Below are 18,268 nucleotides of genomic sequence, written 5' to 3'. Positions count from 1 at the left end.
ACAGCTTTGGAAAGGCCATTGCTCATCTTTCCTGACTGATGGTCACACATGCAAAGCTGTATCTCACTGTATTAGAGTCAGAAGCGGGTAGCTAAGAAAGAACCATAGAAGGGGAAGTCTTGGTTCAATACAAAGACCGGTATAACTGTAGAAACTAACAAAAGATAAGATATGCTACCCTAAAAAATGGTGAAATCGCCAGCCCTGGAAAAGTAACACAAATTAGCAGATGACTTGGTCGTGATACCTGAAACACCAGTTTCATCTGTACTGACCACACAACCTTCAGTGGCCTTCCCTACCCTGACCTTGTGTAACTGTCTACATGAGAAAGTCAGTAGCAGTACTCTCTTTCCCTGCCTGCCCACTCGAGAGTTCTTCCAATTGGTGTAGGATAAAGTTCCATTTAGGGTGACATCATAGAGAAAGGAATCTTGTGAAATGGATGGACTCTTTTTTAATTCCAGTGTTCTTCCAGAAATGTTTCACAGTGTGACCTGAAGAAAGTGTATCTGATGAAATAGTTATGACATGTTTAGTAGTAACTAACTTTCAGCATCCCAAATTGCCTTTCCAGCTGAAGTCCTGGGCAGAAAAACAAACTGTTCCTAAACTAAAATTAATCAATATTTTGCTTCTAAGGAGAACATGGCTCCTATTTTAACCATAAGGAAAAAGTTTGATAATCTACAAATTCATAACTCTTCTTGAGTTCGTCAGGGAACTGAGATCACACAACAACCAAGCGAAGTGAATCCCAAGGTGACATGTTCCTCTCAGGAAAGATGGATACAGGGTCAATTTCACCTTTCGCAGAATACAGGAAAAGGAGGTGGCTACCACAAAGTAGGTAACAAAAAATCAAGTAAAATTTTAACAAATCCTTATAGGTATGGGCTACCATGTTAGTTTGGAATAGCAGGATTACACCAAAAAAGAGGTCAAACTCATTCAAAAGCACTTTTCTTTTTTAAAAAATATTTATTTATTATTTATTTGGCAACGCTGGGTCTTAGTTGCACGCAGGCTCAGTAGTTGGGGCACATGGGCTTAGTTGCTCCACGGAATGTGGGATCTTAGTTCCCAGACCAGGGATCGAACCCACGTCCTTGGCATTGCAAGGCAGATTCGCAGCCACTGAACCACCAGGGAAGTCCCAAAAGCTTTTTCCATGTACCTCCATCAGATGCCCAGGAAGAATACCGGGGCCAGGACAGAACACTGGAAACAGCCTCCTTCTTTGGCCCAGGGTAGGGAGGGGGACGTCAGGAAGCCCCTTCCATCTCCCCAGAATCTTCCCTCACAAAGAGAAAAAGTCTTACGACACTGCAGAAGCAGGAGCAAACCTTTTATCTTCAGGCCCAAGGGATGAAAATCTACCACGCCCCCATGCAAAATTCACCCATCTCATGGCTTGGGGGGAGGCTGGAAATGAATCCGGACCTAGGATCCCACCATGATACCAGAGGTCACCTACCCCTGAAGCGACACAGAACTCTCTTCCATCCAAACCAACCAGATACAAGGCAGAGTCTGGCTTGAAGGAGAGGCAAGAACCCTGAGAAAGCTTCACTCCTGAGTTCCAGGAATGCAAAAACCTGCCTAAGCCTGATGCTGCCGAGAAAACAAAGAACCCACCTGCCCACACCAAGAGCCAATCGCTGAGCAACAAGCAACAGCAGTTTGCTGCCGACTGAGGGGCAAGAGAAGGGAGACCTCCTCTGTGACCCGGCAGTACAGGAACTGCCAAAAGCTGAGGGTCGGGGAGAAAGGCTGAGAAAAACCAGGTGCCAGGTCCCACTGTAAGTACATGTAATCATCATAGTTAATAATGATAATATTTAATTATTGATTACTATAAATACTGGAATAATTTGAAGCTGTAGAGCACTAAATGCAACAGTAACAACACAGACCTTTCTTCTTTCTCCTTTTTGGCCACACCCCATGGCATGTGGGGTCTCAGTTTCCTGACCAGGGATGGAACCCTCACCTCTGTAATGGAAGGCAGAGTCTTAACCACTGGACTACCCGAGAAGCCCTCCAAACCCAAATTTAGGTCAGCTCTTGACTAGACCCTCAGGTGGCGCTAGTGGTAAAGAACCCGCTTGCCAATGCAGGAGACACGGGTTTGATCCCTGGGTCGGGAAGATCCCCTGGAGGCAGGCACAGCAACCCACTCCAGTAATCTTGCCTGGAGAATTCCACGGATAGAGGAGCCTGGTCTATGGCCCACAGGGTCACAAAGGGTCAGACACAACTGAAGTGATTCAGCACTTGACTAGATCAACTCAACTGGCATTAGATTCTCATAGGAGTGTGAACCCTACTGCAAATTGCACCTGCGAGGAATCTAGGCTGGGTGCTCCTTATAAGAATCTAATGCCTGATGGTCTGAGGTGGAGCTGAAGCAGTGATGCTAGCCCTGGGAAGTGGCTGCCACTGTCTCCTGTCACCCTCAGATGTTTTCCAGTTGCAGGAAAACAAGCTCAGGGCTCCCACTGATTCTGCATTATGGTGAGTTGTATGATTATTTTATTATATATTACAATGCAATAATAATTGCAATAAAGTGCACAATAAATATAATGCACTTGAGTCCTCCCAAAACATTCCCCCTGCTGTTCCCTGGTCCATGAAAAAATCGTCTTCCATGAAACTGGTCTCTGGTGCAAAAAGGCTGGGGACCACTAGGTTGAAGGACTAAAAAAGTGGGTGAGATTCAGGACTTTCCATTTTTTTCATTTTTTTGGCCTTCATGCCTCCCTTGGAGCTTCTGTGCATCACTGCCCAGCACCTGTCGTGTGGTATCCTCCAGAAGAAACAATAAAGAAGAATTTAAAGCCTTCAGGACAGACTAGCAAACTTCATGGCAGTCCCCAGATAGAAATGAAATATCCATCCTTCCCGCAGAGCCTGGCCTCTGATAACGGTGAGGACCAGTGATGAGGCAGCTGCGACAGAAGAATGCAGAGCAGCAGAGAACCTCAAGACGGCCACCCCAGCACCTCTCTGCCAAACCTGGGCTCACTTACCTTTTCCTGGAGCCTAATGTTATCCCACACCTTGGTGCACACCATACACTCAAATGCGTCGATGTAGTTGTCCTGCTTAACGTCCTGCACCCCCCATTTACGTTCCCTGAGCGCAGTGAGAAGTCGCTGATTCGAGATCTCACCCTTCAGCTTCCATTCTATGTAGGCCTGGTAGCGTCTGTCATCCTGATCTAGCGCTCTGATGTAACTTGCCAGTTCTCGAGGGTGAGGAAATTCTGATACCAGGATAGCACTTCTGTTACTTGGAAGCCAGTCTGCGATGTTGGGGGATCCATAATACACAGGGACGACCCCCAGTTTCAGAGGTCTCCAGAACTTCTCAGTGATGTAATCATCACACACCGCATTCTCAAAAGCAAGCATAAACTTATACTGGGTGAGGATCCTGTAAAAGCCATCGGCGTCCATAGAGGCTGGATTGCTCAACTGTGGAGGGAGAGGTTTGTTTCGCAGACACTCGCCATAGGAATCGACCTCAATGTATGTCATCAGCTCTCGAACATAACTGTCCCTGTCTGAGGGCGGGTCACAGTCGGACTGTACGTATACCAGCGGAGCAAGGCTCTTCCGGAGGTGGTTTTTGGACCGCAAGGGGACCAAGTATCGGAGTGACTTCAGGACTTCGGTGCCCTCCAAGTACTGGGTGGTTAGTGGCAGGTGGGAATGCCGGCTGAAGGTGGCCGTGTAGTTGAACAAGGTGATGACTGGCTGGTGAAAGAGCTTATAATTATTTTTTGGAGACTCTTCGTGAAAAAGGGCCCAGTCATGATGGGCTTTCCGAGGCAGAGGTAAGCTATTTATGCTAAAGTCAGTACCTAGGAGAAGAAAAGACAGTGTTAGTATGTCCAAAAGAACTCTGGTGTTTCAGTTTGAGTCCACCTGGGAAGACTAGTACACAGAGGAGGCTGAGGCTATAAATAAGAAGGCTTGTTACAGTGCCTGAAAAATGCCTGGCAGTTAGACTTCCCTGGTGGTGCAGTGGATAAGAATCCCCACCTGTCCATGCAGGGGACATGGGTTCCATCTCTGGTCCGGAAAGATCCCACATGGCATGAAGCATCTAAGCCCACACGCTACAAATACTGAGCCCGAGCTGTAGAACTCAGGAGCCACAACTCCTGAAGCCCCAGTGCCCCAGGGCCTGTGCACCACGACAAGAGAAGCCACTATAGTGAGAAGCTCGTACATCCCAACTAGAGAGTAGCCTGTGCTCACTGCAGCTAGAGAATAGCCCACACATAGCAACAAAGCCCCAGTGCAGCCAAAAATAAATACATAAATAAATAATATTTTTAAATGCCCAATAGTCAAATCATGAAGCTTTCACCCTAGAAACTGCTTATAAGGAGGGTCAGCAAGGAAAGGGACCCTCTCTCTCATTTTATGAAAAGAGAAATGGAAGGAAGTGTCCAGCTTGGTTCTAAAGAATTTATTCCACTGCCTCCTGCAACTGGTTTTTTCTTTCCAGAGGCATGACCCAAAGAGGGAAGGAGAAATGAAGAGAGAGACAATTCTTAAAAAAGAAAAGAGAAAGGAAGCCAAAAAGGGGAAAGCAAATCAGCCTGGCAGATTGATTAAATGGGGGGGGGGGGGAAGGAAATTATGCAAAAGTAGCCAGAACAAATACACGGGATAGATTTTTTTTTTTAATCCAAAATGATCGATTTTCAACAAAGTGCAGTGAATCAGTCTTAGTCAAAATGGTAGATAAGAGGCTTTTAAAGACTTAAGAGCTGATAATAGCACTATGTTACAGATCACTGAAGGATGGATGTGAGATAACAAGGACATCATGAAATAAAGAAGGCATAACAGGGTTATAATTATGAGTGATTCTAGCTTCCACAGGATTAATTGGGGAAACCTTTGAAACATGATAATGTGCAGACAGAAATGATGGATGTGGTAAACCATTGTTTCCTGACTGTGGGTGGACACCCAATCAGGAGGAAGTAACTTCCATAACTGAGAAAGAAGAATTAAGACAATATCACAATACATAACACAATTTCTAAGGTGTTCCAGACACTGATGATATTTTGGCCCGGTGACTTGATTTTTTTTTAATGCAAGAAAATGGTACACACACACACACACACACACACACACAAAATCCATCTTCCAGCATCCACTGGGGAAAAAACAAACCAAATAAATTCTTCCAGAAAAATGAGACATATTCTCTGGTAGAATTCATAAAAATTAATTATGTAATGCCAGTGCACACCCTCTCAAATAAACACATACTATTTGGTGCAAACAGTATATCAATGAGAAATCAATTAATCAAGCTGCTGCTGCTGCTGCTGCTGCTAAGTCGCTTCAGTTGTGTCCGACTCTGTGCGACCCCATAGAGGCAGCCCACCAGGCTCTCTCGTCCCTGGGATTCTCCAGGCAAGAACACTGGAGTGGGTTGCCATTTCCTTCTCCAATGTATGAAAGTGAAAAGTGAAAGTGAAGTCATTCAGTCATGTCCGACTCTTCGCGACCCCATGGACTGCAGCCTACCAGGCTCCTCTGTCCATGGGATTTTCCAGGCAAGAGTACTAGAGTGGGTTGCCATTGCCTTCTCCGAAAAATTAATCAAGAGAAGCTTTTAAACAATTGAAGACCAAAGAAGTTTATGCTGGAGGACGTATATTGAGCCAAGGATTATGTATTACTGTCTTGATAATAGGCTTTTATTCTCAATGAGGAGGAATGAAAGACCAACATCTAAAAATGGTCATATCTTGGTTTACTTGGCTTTTGGTACACAAGTCCTTTAGAAGCGAAAAGAATCCTCAGGGGACTTCCCTGGTGGTCCAGTGGTTAAGAATCCACCTTCCAGTGCAGGGCACTCGGGTCCATCCCTGGTTGGGGAAGTAAGATCCCACAGACAGCAGGGCAACTCAGCCCCTGCCGCAACTACTGAGCCCAAGTACCACAACTAGAGAGGAGTCCACGCAACACAACTAAGACCTGATGTGGCCAAATACATAAATAAAAAGAATACTCACACAGGCCTGAACTGTAATGGCACGTAGAGTTGGATGGTCAGCAATGGTTAATAGACAAACATTGGACATGAAAAAGAGCTTGAGAAGAAAGGCAATTTACTGCATTGAACTGGCAGCTGCTCACAAAGGTTCTAAGTGGGTCAAGTGGCCAATGATGGGCACTGAACCCATAAACCTGAGTTAGAACATAAAGCTTCCACAGAAGGCAGAGCAGAGAAGCAAGGCCATTTGCCTGGGAGAGGAAGACCCAGAGTCCAATCCATAGGACACAGAGGGCAGGGATACAGATGTATGATGAGAGGCTGGAGGCGATATGGTTAAGATGAAAGCGGGTCTAGACTTCCTGATCAGGCACAAGTGCTCTGAGTGAGGGACTCAGACACCAGTGGCCGTCCGCTGCTGGTTCCTGGCACATGGGTGACTCTTAATCGCCTCACCTGTGGTCACCATGGCAAAGATCCAAACTGCAGAGCGAGGAAGCAGAAAGACACAACTAGTGCTTCAGAGCATAAAGAGGGACTGACTCTCATCACTGCTTGTCTACATCTGTAAAGTGTAAGAGGAAGTAAACATGTTGAGACCTCGTCACAGCCAGTATTTAAGTCTGTGTGTTGGTAATAAGAATGAGACTTGAAACTGGAACAAGTTATAATGAGCTTTTCATTCATTGTAACTAGGAGGTGAGGGCGTCCAGACTCATTATACCTTGCATTATAACACACACACACACCCCACATTGAAATAAGTTGTGTTTTTTTTTTTTAATAAGATTCTTCCTAACTAAAATTCTCTGAGGAAGATTAAAAAATATATGTCATCTTGCCCAGCAAGCTCCTCCCCTAAACTTAAGAGCTTATCATTGTAAACACTCAAGAATTCTTAAGTTACAACCATAACAAACCTAAAATACTTCTCTGAGGATATTACAACTGACAATGCGAGTGGCGGTATTGAGCAATTTCTCAAAGGTACTTGGATATGGGTTGGGCTTCCCAGGTGGCGCTAGTGGTAAAGGACCTGCCTGCCAATGCAGGAAACATAAGAGACTCGGGTTCGATCCCTGGGTAGGGAAGGAGGAGGGCATGGCAACCCACTCCAGCACTCTTTCCTGGAGAATCCAATGGACAGAGGAGCCTGGTGGGTTACAGTCCATAGGGTCACAAGAGTCAGATACAACTGAAGCAACTTAGCAGGCACACACGCATGGATGTGGGTCAGGAAACAACTGAGTTATTTAGCTCTCTCTGACTCCAGGGCAACACCCACTGTACCAAGAGTCGGAACCAGGGTATTTAAAGAAAAGAAGATCAATTGAACTGTGATAAATCCAAACAAATGTGACTAACTCGCATGTGATTGGTTCAGTAGTTTTGTACAGCCATGTTCACTGGCTCTTACAGGTAACAACTTCGGATTCAAACTTCCATTTCTCTGGGTTATTTTGTGATTACTGAACACTGACAAATTCACTCGTTCCTTTATTAGCTGACAAATAGATCTTCAGCCCTACAGAGCACTGTAAAGGAAGTCACAACTAGAAGCACAAAAGGAATACAATTCATGCTGGCAAACGGTGGTCCAGCCTCAGACCGGAAGGGGAGGCGGCCACCTGCCACAGCACGGACGAACCCTGAGGATGCTGTGCTGAGTTCAGTGATGTCGGTCAGTCACCAAAAAAAAAAAAAAATACTGCGTGATTCCTCTTATCTGAGGTCCCTAGAATAGTCAAATCCATAGTCAAATCCAAATGGTGCTAGAGGGTGCTGATGATGGGGACCGAACCTGAAAAGGCAGAGTAGCAGAGTGACCATCCTTTATGATGTTTATGTATATATTATGTTTATGGTTTCTTTCTTCTTCAGGGGCATATACGCTTCTTTTATTATTCCCACACAAACTGGGAAAAGCAGAAGGCAACACGCATTAGTAACGCCACTCTACGAAGAAAGTTTGGTTTGAGTTGTGTATCTGAAATTAAAGACCCCTGGTGGGGGCCAGAATTTTCAGACTGGCTAATGGCAAAGGACCAGAGAGATCACTGGCCCCACTACGATGCTGATGCTCTCGAACAACCGACTCTCGGCAGTCCCAAGACACTCACAGAAATATGACCCAGCTTACACCCGGTCCACTTGGGGAGAGGCATGCCTTAACTCAGAAAAAAGAAATGTTCCCACACAATGTCCCCCAAAGGTCACCTGTTTTCAAATAAAGGACCTCTACTGTAAAACGGTATGGCCCATAAAATGTGATCCTGCAAAAAGACCCCAACAGGAGGATCTAAAACTTTGGAGGAAAACAATTTAGGCCAAGGGGATTCTTGATAATATTATTATCTGCATAGTCCATTGCTATTTTTCAAATGATTTCCCATGAATTTTCTAGACTTACCCACACGCCCCATCAGATTGTTTATTTTCTGTAAGGTTCTGAGGGTTACCTAAAAATACCACACACACACTTCTGCAGACAGCCTGGCTCTCGACCCTTCAGAGGGACTCTGGGAGAGGTCCTGACTTCCAGCCCCATATTCTCCTCTCTTCTCCCACCATCTCTCTTCATGAGTCTGTTTACCTGACCGTTACCTCAATTCTACGTCATGCAGCCCAGCAGTCCCCAACTTTTTTGACACTGGGCAAAACTGGTTTCCTGGAAGACACTGACCACTGGGCAGGGACTGGTTCCGTGGAAGACAATTTCTCCATGGATTGGGGAAGGGGGGATGGTTTGGGGATGATCCTCTTCAGGAGTGAACAACCTAGGGCCCTCACACGCGCAGTTCACGGTAGGATTCAAGTTCCTCTGTGAACTGCAAGAATCCAATGCTGCTGCTGAGCTGACAGAAGGTGACGATGCAAACGATGGGCAGCGGCTGTAAATACAGAGGAAGCTTCACTCGCCAGCCTGCTGTCCACCTCCTGCTGCCCAGCCCAGTTCCTAACATGCCCAGGGCTTAGGGACCTCTCTTGATTATACACGTTCAGCTAGGCATCTGTCCATTCTACCTCTAAGCATGGAAATCTCTCAGAACACCCTTAACTGAACCCGTGCTGCAGACTAGTCAATAACTTTGCAGTCCCCTTCCTAACAGCGCAGGGCCAGAGGCAAGAGTGCAAACAAAGTCCCACTCGCCATATGCCTGAATATTTCAAGGCTATAAATCAATCTAACAGGCTGTTAAATGTTTTGTCTTCTACCTTTACCATACATACAAAACTCATGATTTTTTTTTTAAATCATGCAAAGCAACAGTTCACACCAAACATGGATAAATAACATCTATTCAAACTTAACATTTTTCTCTACTACAAACCATAATTCTCTTTGGGGCTTGGCAGGGCATGACAAGAGGAGAAGGGAGAGGATTCTTCCTCACTTGCTGACTCACTCTCACCTAATCACTCACAAATCTTACCCTCCATTCACTCAGGACACCACAGAGGAAACACCCATTTGCTTTCCCTCTTTGGGGTCTCTCCCTCTCTGTCCCCTACTGACCAGCCGCCTCGTGAAGCACCTGAGTGTGTCGTCTGTAAGGTTTCTCCCCGGTTGAAAGAGCCCCCACCAAAACACCTCTGCCCCACCTTTCAAGTCCTTCAAAGGAACTGCAGCCAGAAGGCCAGGTTCAAGTTCAGGACTCTCAGCCTCCTCAGAGTTCCGGGCTGGAGAGCAGTGGTGCCTGGACCCTCTTCCTGGCTTACCACACCCTGGCTCTGTCCCACACTCTGGAGATCTAGCAAACATTGACACCGAAAACTGACCTCAATCTGCAAGGCCAAGTTCCATGATGAGCGCTCTTCTCATCCCTTTTCAAGCTTGGCCAGCCGCCCCCTGTGGCCCACAGAGCCCAGTTTCAGCAAAGAATACTGCTGTGTTGGTTTAGTGAGACACACCCCCCACCCCGACCCTCGATGTCTGAGCAAGTTTCTCAATCCCCACACTCAATGGCTAAAGTCTGCCTTTAGCAGGAATCCTGTTACGCCAGTTTAGCAAGAATCTTCCTGTCTTTGATGTCTTCTTGGTCATTTGCTCTCTGCTGACTTCTCACTCTCGCTGGCTCTCAGGCCCCAGCTGTCTTTGCTGGACCTGGAGTTGAGCTCAGTTCTATTCTGAAGTCTCTCTCTTCTGCTACAGTAACTCCAATAAAATCTTCTTTGCTGTTTTTAACAAGTGTCTGGTGTAGAATTTTTCTTTTTTTGTGTGGCTGCGCTGTGCAGCATGTGCGATGTTAGTTCCCAAACCTGGGAATCAAACCCTCTGCATTGCAAGCAGGGAGTCTTAGCCACTGGCCTGCCAGGGAAGTCTCCGAAATTTTTCTTTACACTCCACTCATTTGCAGTCGCCCCTGGCTGTCCTTCAAGCCCAGGAGTGCATACTAGCAGCCCAGCTTGACCTTGGGAGGATAAAGCAGAGAACTGCCCAGTGCAAGGTCTGGAAGTGGGCTCCACCTTGGCCTTGGGGGCAAGGAATTCTGGGATCCTGGTGTGTGCAGTGTGATGCCTCAGCCAGGAAGCATGGGCTCTGTGGGCACAGATGAGAAAGTGACCTTGGTCTGTGGACTCTTCGCCCCACATGAAGGGGAACAGCTGAAAGAAGGCCAGATAGACTCTTCCTGAACAAGTATAAACGTTCCATTATCCAAATTCATGTTGCGTATGATCCTCTTCAAATGCTGTTACTAGGAGGTTGGAATTCAAGCTCTGAACTAAACAGATGCCCGATGTACCTTTTCTATTCCTTAAACCAAAGATACAAAGTGAAAGTGAAAGTTTCTCAGTGGTGTCCGACTCTTTGCGACCCCATGGACTACACCGTCCATGGAATTCTCCAGGCCGGAAGACTGGTGTGGGTAGCCTTTCCCTTCTCCAGGGGATCTTCCCAACCCAGGGATTGAACCCAGGTCTCCCACAAGGATACGAAGTCAGACTTAAAATCTCTGAACAGTGACACCCAATACGGTTGGGGAAGGAGAGAAATGACTGGGCAGGGTGGGGGGGTCTTCACTTCCTTTTAGCACTTTTCCTTAAAATGACTCCTTTTTCAATGATTTATTCTATAAAAGGCCTACTACTGTTGTTATAACAGTAATAAATAACTACTGTTATTTGTAACAGTAAATAACTACTGTTGTTCCATCTCCACTGAGGTTTTTAACCAAACCATGTTACTGATGGATCCTAAATTTATACTCTATGCAGACTGTTCCCCTAAGCTTTGACCTGATATCTAGCAGCGTTCAGAAAAATTCTGCTTGGAGAGTCCAGAGACAATCACAAAGTACAGTGCTCTGACTAAATTAGCCATCTTGCTCTGAAACTCGTTCCTTTATGGGTCTTCTTTTTCTCCATCAATGTCATCACCAAGGTTGGTTTAAACCTCTTACAGTAAGCCAGGTGTTCTACCTTTGAGCAAAATAATCCATTTTTTAAAAATAGATCTCAGGTGCACAGAATTGGAGTTATCATAACGTTTGGCACATGACACACTTTAAAAGGTCAAGTATAAAGCTATAGAAACGATATCACAGATATTTGGAATCTTAACTCCAACACAAGACTCCAGAATACCTCGGAGTTGCTGCCCAGTGTACAGCCCCAGAGATCTGAGCAGTTCCTAAAGCTTTTACAAGATGGACCAATAAATAGCTTTTTATGCTCATTTTTCCTTAGAATCCCTATGAGGAACAAAACATCATGTACGTGTAAGATTTTGCCATTTTTTAAACAATTTCCACCAAAATGGACCCAAGGTTCTCTGCAGTTACACAGGTTACACAGCCTCCCCTCTCTTCTCCTGCTCTACTGATCCTTCAGCCCCTCTGTAATCAATCCCTGTAATAAATTCCTACTGTTTGAAATACCTAGGATAACCTTTATTCCTATCAGACTATGATTAATACAGAAGCCCGTTTCCAAACCTTGAGATTTCTATCTGATTATAACTTTTATTCCAAGTTTTGTTCTGAGTTTTCTCAGTTTCTTTCTCCTTGATTTTTCTAAAAATGCTATCTTTCTTCACAATTCTATCCAGTTGTTACCACTTCCCAGGCTTCCATTTTCCCCTAAGAAAACCACCTTTCTGTTTAATCTCTTATTCCATCCGGTGAGGATCCGAAGGCAGAAAAAACAGAAGGCAAGCCTTCTATTTAAGAAGAGAAAATATAAAATCTGAAGATGAGACTCCTTTTAAGAAAGGAACCCTCAAATTACTGGAAATCAAAAGCACATTCTTCATTCAGGTACTATGTTGAAAATTCTCTCTGAGTTGCTAATAAAAATATACAGAATACTGATGACCTCAGATCAGTTCAGTTGCTCAGTCGTGTCCGACTCTTTGCAATGCCGTGGACAGCAGCTCTCCAGGCTTACTGATGACCTAGGTAGTACAAAGAATGATGAGGTAGAAGTGAAGATCTTCCAGGAAACTCTACCTGACCATATTCTAAGTTTTATCACAAATTACAAATCTTCTTTGCTGTATTTTTGGCACTTAATGTAAAAAGAGATAAAGACTTTCTTGTTGCCCTAATAAAATAAAAGATTTTATTAAAGAGCCTTTACCCATCAGAAATGAACACTTCTATGGCCAAAAGATATAAAAGCTAATGAAACAATGAGCAAAGTATGGTTATTGTGGGAGACAGCAATAGTTCATAAATCACACCTACTGTTAATCATCTCTGCTGTAGCTAAACTTCCAGTGACCTCACTGAGTTTGTTCTCATTTCCTGCCTTGGATTAAATCACAAAGCTCAAACAACTTTTAGTTTTTGAGATAAACTATTACAATTGTTACCTCCCTGCCACAGCTGTCTGCAATAAGCTTAATAGCAAATTTAAGTACTGGACAGTTTCTAAATTTAAGTGAAAAAAGAAACTCAGTGTCTTTCCCAGTAATAATTAGAAAAAGTGAGGATTAGGTGTTGTGAAGACCAAGGAGAAACCAGAGCAGAAATAACCCTGTGCGGTGCGGCCAAAGCACTGCCCTCTGCCTGGGGAGATAGGAGCTGGGGTCCCCAGGGCTCGTTAGCACAGCCACTTTGACAAGTTCCAGAAAGTTCTGCTCAACAGGAAACTTTCAAGGCCCTGGTTAGGGTTTGTGGTCTCTCTCAAGGCACGTGAAGAATTGACTCTCTGATGTGAAAGCCACACTCAGGTGTCTCTTTGCCCCACGTTCTGAATCCCGCTATTGCAGGCAACACACGTGGGGACAGGAGACACCACCACTAACTCAGAGAAACCGAGCCACTCCTAAAAGAGCAAGGTTTTACCGAATCCTCCTACCTGGAAAACATTAAGTTGGAAACTCTGTGGCTTCAAACATGAACCAAATAGGCCCCAGGTATCTTACGATTATAAATGTAAATATTAAACCCTTAGCTGTAATTCAACATTTCTTGTTGTTGCTCAGTCATTCAGTTGTGTCTGACTCTTCTGTGACCCCCATGGACTGCAACACGCCAGGTTCCTCTGTCCATGGGATTTTCAGGCAAGTACACTGGAGTAAAAGTTGCCATTTCCTACTCCAGGGGACCTTCCTAACCCAGGGATGGAACCTGGGTCTCCTGCGTTGGCAGACAGATTCGTTACCACTGAGCTACCAGGGAAGCCATAATTCAACACTCAGTTCAGTTCAGTTGAGTCTCCTAGTTGTGTCCGACGCTTTGCCACCCCATGGACTGCAGCATGCCAGGCTTCCCTGTCCATCACCAACTCCCGGAGCTTACTCACACTCATGTCCATTGAGTCAGTGATGCCATCCAAATTCAACATAGAATAATACAAAGGCAAATAGCTAGGGCAGAAGAAAGGAATATTTACTTCTGACTGGTCAGACAGTTGAAAGCTGAATTTCTGATAATTCCATTTTAAAAAAAATCAATCAGGGCAGCGGCGGCGGTGGTTGCTATTCGGAGCCATTGAGATGCCTCTGCGGCAGGCGGTGGCGCAGGTGGCTTGCGTGGACGGGGCAGGCGCGGCCAGGACCTGGAGGCATCCTCCCCGCATCCCGCCGCCGCCGCCGGAGCCCCGGCTCCTGTCCGCCCTCCCGGATCTCCTCGCGGTCCGCACCGCCGCACCTCCCTGGGCTTCGGACCCTCGGCCTCGCCCCTGAAACATGGCTAGCGACTTCAAACCTGGGGACCTCATCTTCGCCAAGGTGAATGAAAGGTTATCCTCACTGGCCAGCTCGAGTAGGTGAAGTTCCTGATGAGGCTGTAAAACCACCCACAAACTACCTATTTTCTTTTCCGGAACTCATGAGACTGCTTTTTTAGGCCCAAAGGACATATTTCCTTACTCAGAAAATAAGGAAAAGTACGGCAAACCAAATACACGAAAAGGCTTAATTGAAGGTTTATGGGAGATGAATAACAAACAATCCGAAAGCGAAATTTTCAAGTCAACAGGCATCAGCTAAACAGTCAAATCCTTCATCTGATGTCAAAGTCGAAGAAAAAGAAACGTGTTTCACAGGAAGATACCGAACATGAAGAAAAAGCCGCAATGAGCATGCGACGAAGGCAACTGACGTAACCACTCCAAAAGCTGCCAGGAGAGGGAGGAAGAGAAAGGCAGAAAAACGAGCAGAAACTCAGGAGGCCGGACTAGTGACTACAGCAACAGCATCTGCTCATCTAAAAGTGAGTCCTGAAAGAGGACAACCTGCAGCTACAGAAGTCAAGATTCCAAAACCAAGAGGCAGACCCAAAACGAGGAAACAGCCCTGTCCTTCAGAGAGTGATGTGATAACTGAAGAAGACAAAAGCAAGAAAAAGGGGCAGGAGGAAAGACAACCCAAAAAACAGCTTCAAAAGGACGAAGAGGACCAGAAGGAAGAAGAAAAGCCAAGAGAAGAGATTAAAAAGAGGAGGAAAAGGAAGTTGAATCAAAATGGAAAAATTTAGCCAAAACAGGGGTTACATCAACCCCTGATTCTGAAGAGGAAGGAGGTGATCAAGCAGGTGAAAAGAAGAGATAAGGTGGAAGAAAGTTCAGACTGCTCATAGAGGGAATATGCTCAAAGGACAACGTGAGGAAGAAGCTGCAGACAGAAAACGCAAGCAAGAATAGCAAATGGAACGGAGTAGCAGAAAAAAGATGAAGGAAAGAAGCCAGAAGTTGAGAAAGTGGAGACAAAGCGAGAAACATCAATGGATTCTCGACTTCAAAGGATACACGCTGAAATTAAAAATTCACTCAAAATTGATAATCTTGATGTCAACGGATGTATTGAGGCCTTGGATGAACTGGCTTCACTTCAGGTCACAATGCAACAAGCTCAAAAACACACAGAGATGATTACAACACTGCAAAAAGTACGGCGATTCAAAGTTTGTCTGGTTATCATGGAAAAGTCTACAATGCTGTATAACAAGTTTAAGAACATGTTTTTGGTTGGTGAAGGAGATTCTGTGATCACACAAGTGCCTAACAAATCTCCTGCCGAACAAAGACAGCATGAGGAAGCAAATAAAACTGAAGATCAAGGGAAGAAACGGCCAAACAAGAAGCTAGAAAAGGAACAGGTTCAAAGGCTCTAAATGGAGGATCGGATGCTCAAGATGGTAATCAACCACAACACAATGGAGATAGCAATGAAGAAATCAAAGACAACCGAGGCCAGCAGTAAGAAAAAGCCATCCCATGGAGAGAGAGAGTCTGAAATATCTCTGAAGGATTCTACACTAGATAACTAGGTTGACATACCTGGAATATAAAGAACATTTGAAAAGTTTGCAGTGGTTTTCATCTGAAATATTTAGACTGCTCAAAGTTTTAAATTTTTATAAGCATAGATTTTGATGTTTAAAACTTGTTTTGAGGGATAACTCTCCTTATCTTTGTTTAAAAGTGACTAAACATTGCTAATTGTACATGTGCAATATTAACAGCTACATTATACAGTGAATGTGAGGGGACATTCATTTAGGAAATGTTAAACTGCTCTTCCAGACATTAGCTGTAGTATATTTTCAGTTAGTGTGTGTATGTTAATGTGTAATTGATAGTAGGAAAAAGTTACGTTTTTAAAACTGCTACTTGTATAAACCTCTCCTCTTTTCCCAGGTACTGTGGGTTTTGGGCATAGTTTTTACAAATCTTGTATTTTCCAGACTGTCTTTTCACTGTTGTGGGTTTTGTAGAAATTAAGCATTTTTATGGTTGATAAAATGTTACTTCTATACAAGTACTCACTCCCTCCTTTTATCGAAAGTTGATTTTAATCTCAGTCTACCTTGTGCCACATTATCCTGCTGCTTTGTAACCATGTGCAGTGTGTATGTCTTTTTGTATGACAACTAGATACTCAACTGACATTGAACTGACAATTCTAGGAGGTGCAAAACTCAGGTTAACTTCTGAAGGTAATTTAGTTTTGTAGCTGAGAATTCAGTGAAAGTCATATGAGCTTCCTGCAGTAAGCAATAGTGTATGTAGGAATGAATTTGGCTTTTAGGGTTTAACCATTTAAGATCCTTTACAGGTAGTAGTAGCTGAAACTGAAAACTAAATGATTAAAGTTTATTTTTGAGAATGTCTCGAGTTTCTGAATTTTTTTAAAAGTCCCACTCGTTAAAGAAGTCATTAAGTATTTAATTGGAAAAAATGCTATCCATAATACTTTTTGCAGTAAATAAAAATAAATACTATATAAGGAAACTAACCTATTTGAAAACATGGCTGTATGAGAAGGGAATTTTTATTTCTAATGCATACATGTGACAGGATTGCAAAATCTAGTTATTCTGAGGCAGTAGACAAAAGTAAAGAAGTTGTGTGTATATTCATGTGTATGGACTAAATGAGAGTGAACCAAGGTTAACACAAAATTTAAGAACAACCCTAAACAGCATTTCTAAGATATTCTGAATACTAGGTCAGTTGGTGGTTTGCAGTAGCTTAAAAGATGCTTCTCATGTTTGAAAAATAGGAATACAGGGAAAAAGGCTTAATACCAGTGTTTGCATGTGACATGCATTATATGCTTTGACCTCTTGGGTAATTGTTTTCATCTTTATGAAAACTTGGAATCATTTCAGTAATTGGAGTTTTGCTTTTGAGAGGTCTTATAATGGAACTAGGACCCACTGTTTTGAGGGAACTCTGGCTATTCTATCTGTTTGGTCCTTACACAGTTTAAACTTGGACAAATTTATTATAGTTAAGCTGTAAGTGTCAACATGTAAACTTGTTTTGATTAAAGAATTCTTCTATCAAAAAAAATCAAGCAATTAAAAAAAATCTGATTATTAACTCAGGGTAAACAAGAAAAGTATCAGTGTACTGATTCATCTATGAATATCATTTGGATGGCCATATAATACATGGTGAATATTGATCTATCAAATACAATAAAAGTGAAAGGCACGGATACTAAAAGGGGAGTGTGTATGTGTGTGTTGAGCAACAGAATGTAAAAGAATAAATCCTATTCTTCCAAGATAGAGTCAGAAGTTAATGCCTAACGTTGAAAAATTATGAAATAGTAATATCCCTGTATTACTTAGGCTTCTCACTGGGCTCAGTGGTAAAGAATCTGCCTGACAATGCAGGAGACCCAGGAGATGCAGGTTCCATCCCTAGGCCAGGAAGATCGCCTGGAGGAGGAAATGGCAACCTACTCCAGTATTTTTGCCTGGAAAATTCCATGGACAGAGGAACATGGGGTCTCAAAAAGTCGGACACAACTGAGTGCCTGAGCATACCTGCACTATGTTTAATACTTAGAGATCTGCTGATAGCAACCGAAGGAGTCAGAGAAACGTCTTGAGTGGTAACATGAGGAGAGAGCTCTTCGCTAACTAAATTTGGAGTATATATGGCTTTCATAAAAATTAAAATGAAGTGAACAAAAGATTAGGTAAGAAACAGTATCTTCCTCCTCATCCCTTAGGCACCCAGATCCCTCTCCTGTGTTTCTTTTACGCTCCACATTTTTTAAAAATGGCTTCCCAGGCGGCACTAATAGTAAAGAATCCGCCTGCCAATGCAGGAGACGTGGGTTTGATCTCTGTCTCAGGAAGATCCTCTAGAGAATGGCGACCCACTCAGTATTCTTGCCTGGAGAATTGCATGGACAGAGGAACATGGCAGGCTACAGTCCATGGGGTCAAAAAGAGCTGGACACAACTGAGCACACACGTGCACACATACACACACATACACACATATGCGCACGCATGCATTTTTTTAAAAATGGAAGGATGGATGG

At 43.9% G+C, this 18,268-nt stretch overlaps 1 protein-coding gene and 1 pseudogene across 22 annotated transcripts in view; one reads left to right on the top strand and one right to left on the bottom strand.

The window, feature by feature from the left end:
- Positions 1–18,268, bottom strand: part of POFUT3 (protein O-fucosyltransferase 3) — a 259,490-nt gene that overhangs the window by 177,060 nt on the left and 64,162 nt on the right. For all 22 annotated transcript variants that reach the window (XR_014063101.1, XR_014063098.1, XR_014063103.1 and 19 more), the window contains one exon: positions 3,036–3,871. Coding sequence is in view for 12 of the 22 variants with exons in the window: in XM_081523473.1 (XP_081379599.1) it covers positions 3,036–3,871 (836 nt within the window). In the remaining 10 variants the exon portion in view is untranslated. The remainder of the gene's footprint in view (positions 1–3,035; positions 3,872–18,268) is intronic.
- Positions 14,171–15,769, top strand: LOC145518660 (PC4 and SFRS1-interacting protein pseudogene; annotated as a pseudogene).

This window comes from Giraffa tippelskirchi, chromosome 8 (assembly GCF_054371585.1).
Source record: "Giraffa tippelskirchi isolate mGirTip1 chromosome 8, T2T-mGirTip1v1.2.pri, whole genome shotgun sequence".
Taxonomy (NCBI): domain Eukaryota; kingdom Metazoa; phylum Chordata; class Mammalia; order Artiodactyla; family Giraffidae; genus Giraffa; species Giraffa tippelskirchi.
This window is presented reverse-complemented; position numbering and strand designations above follow the sequence as displayed.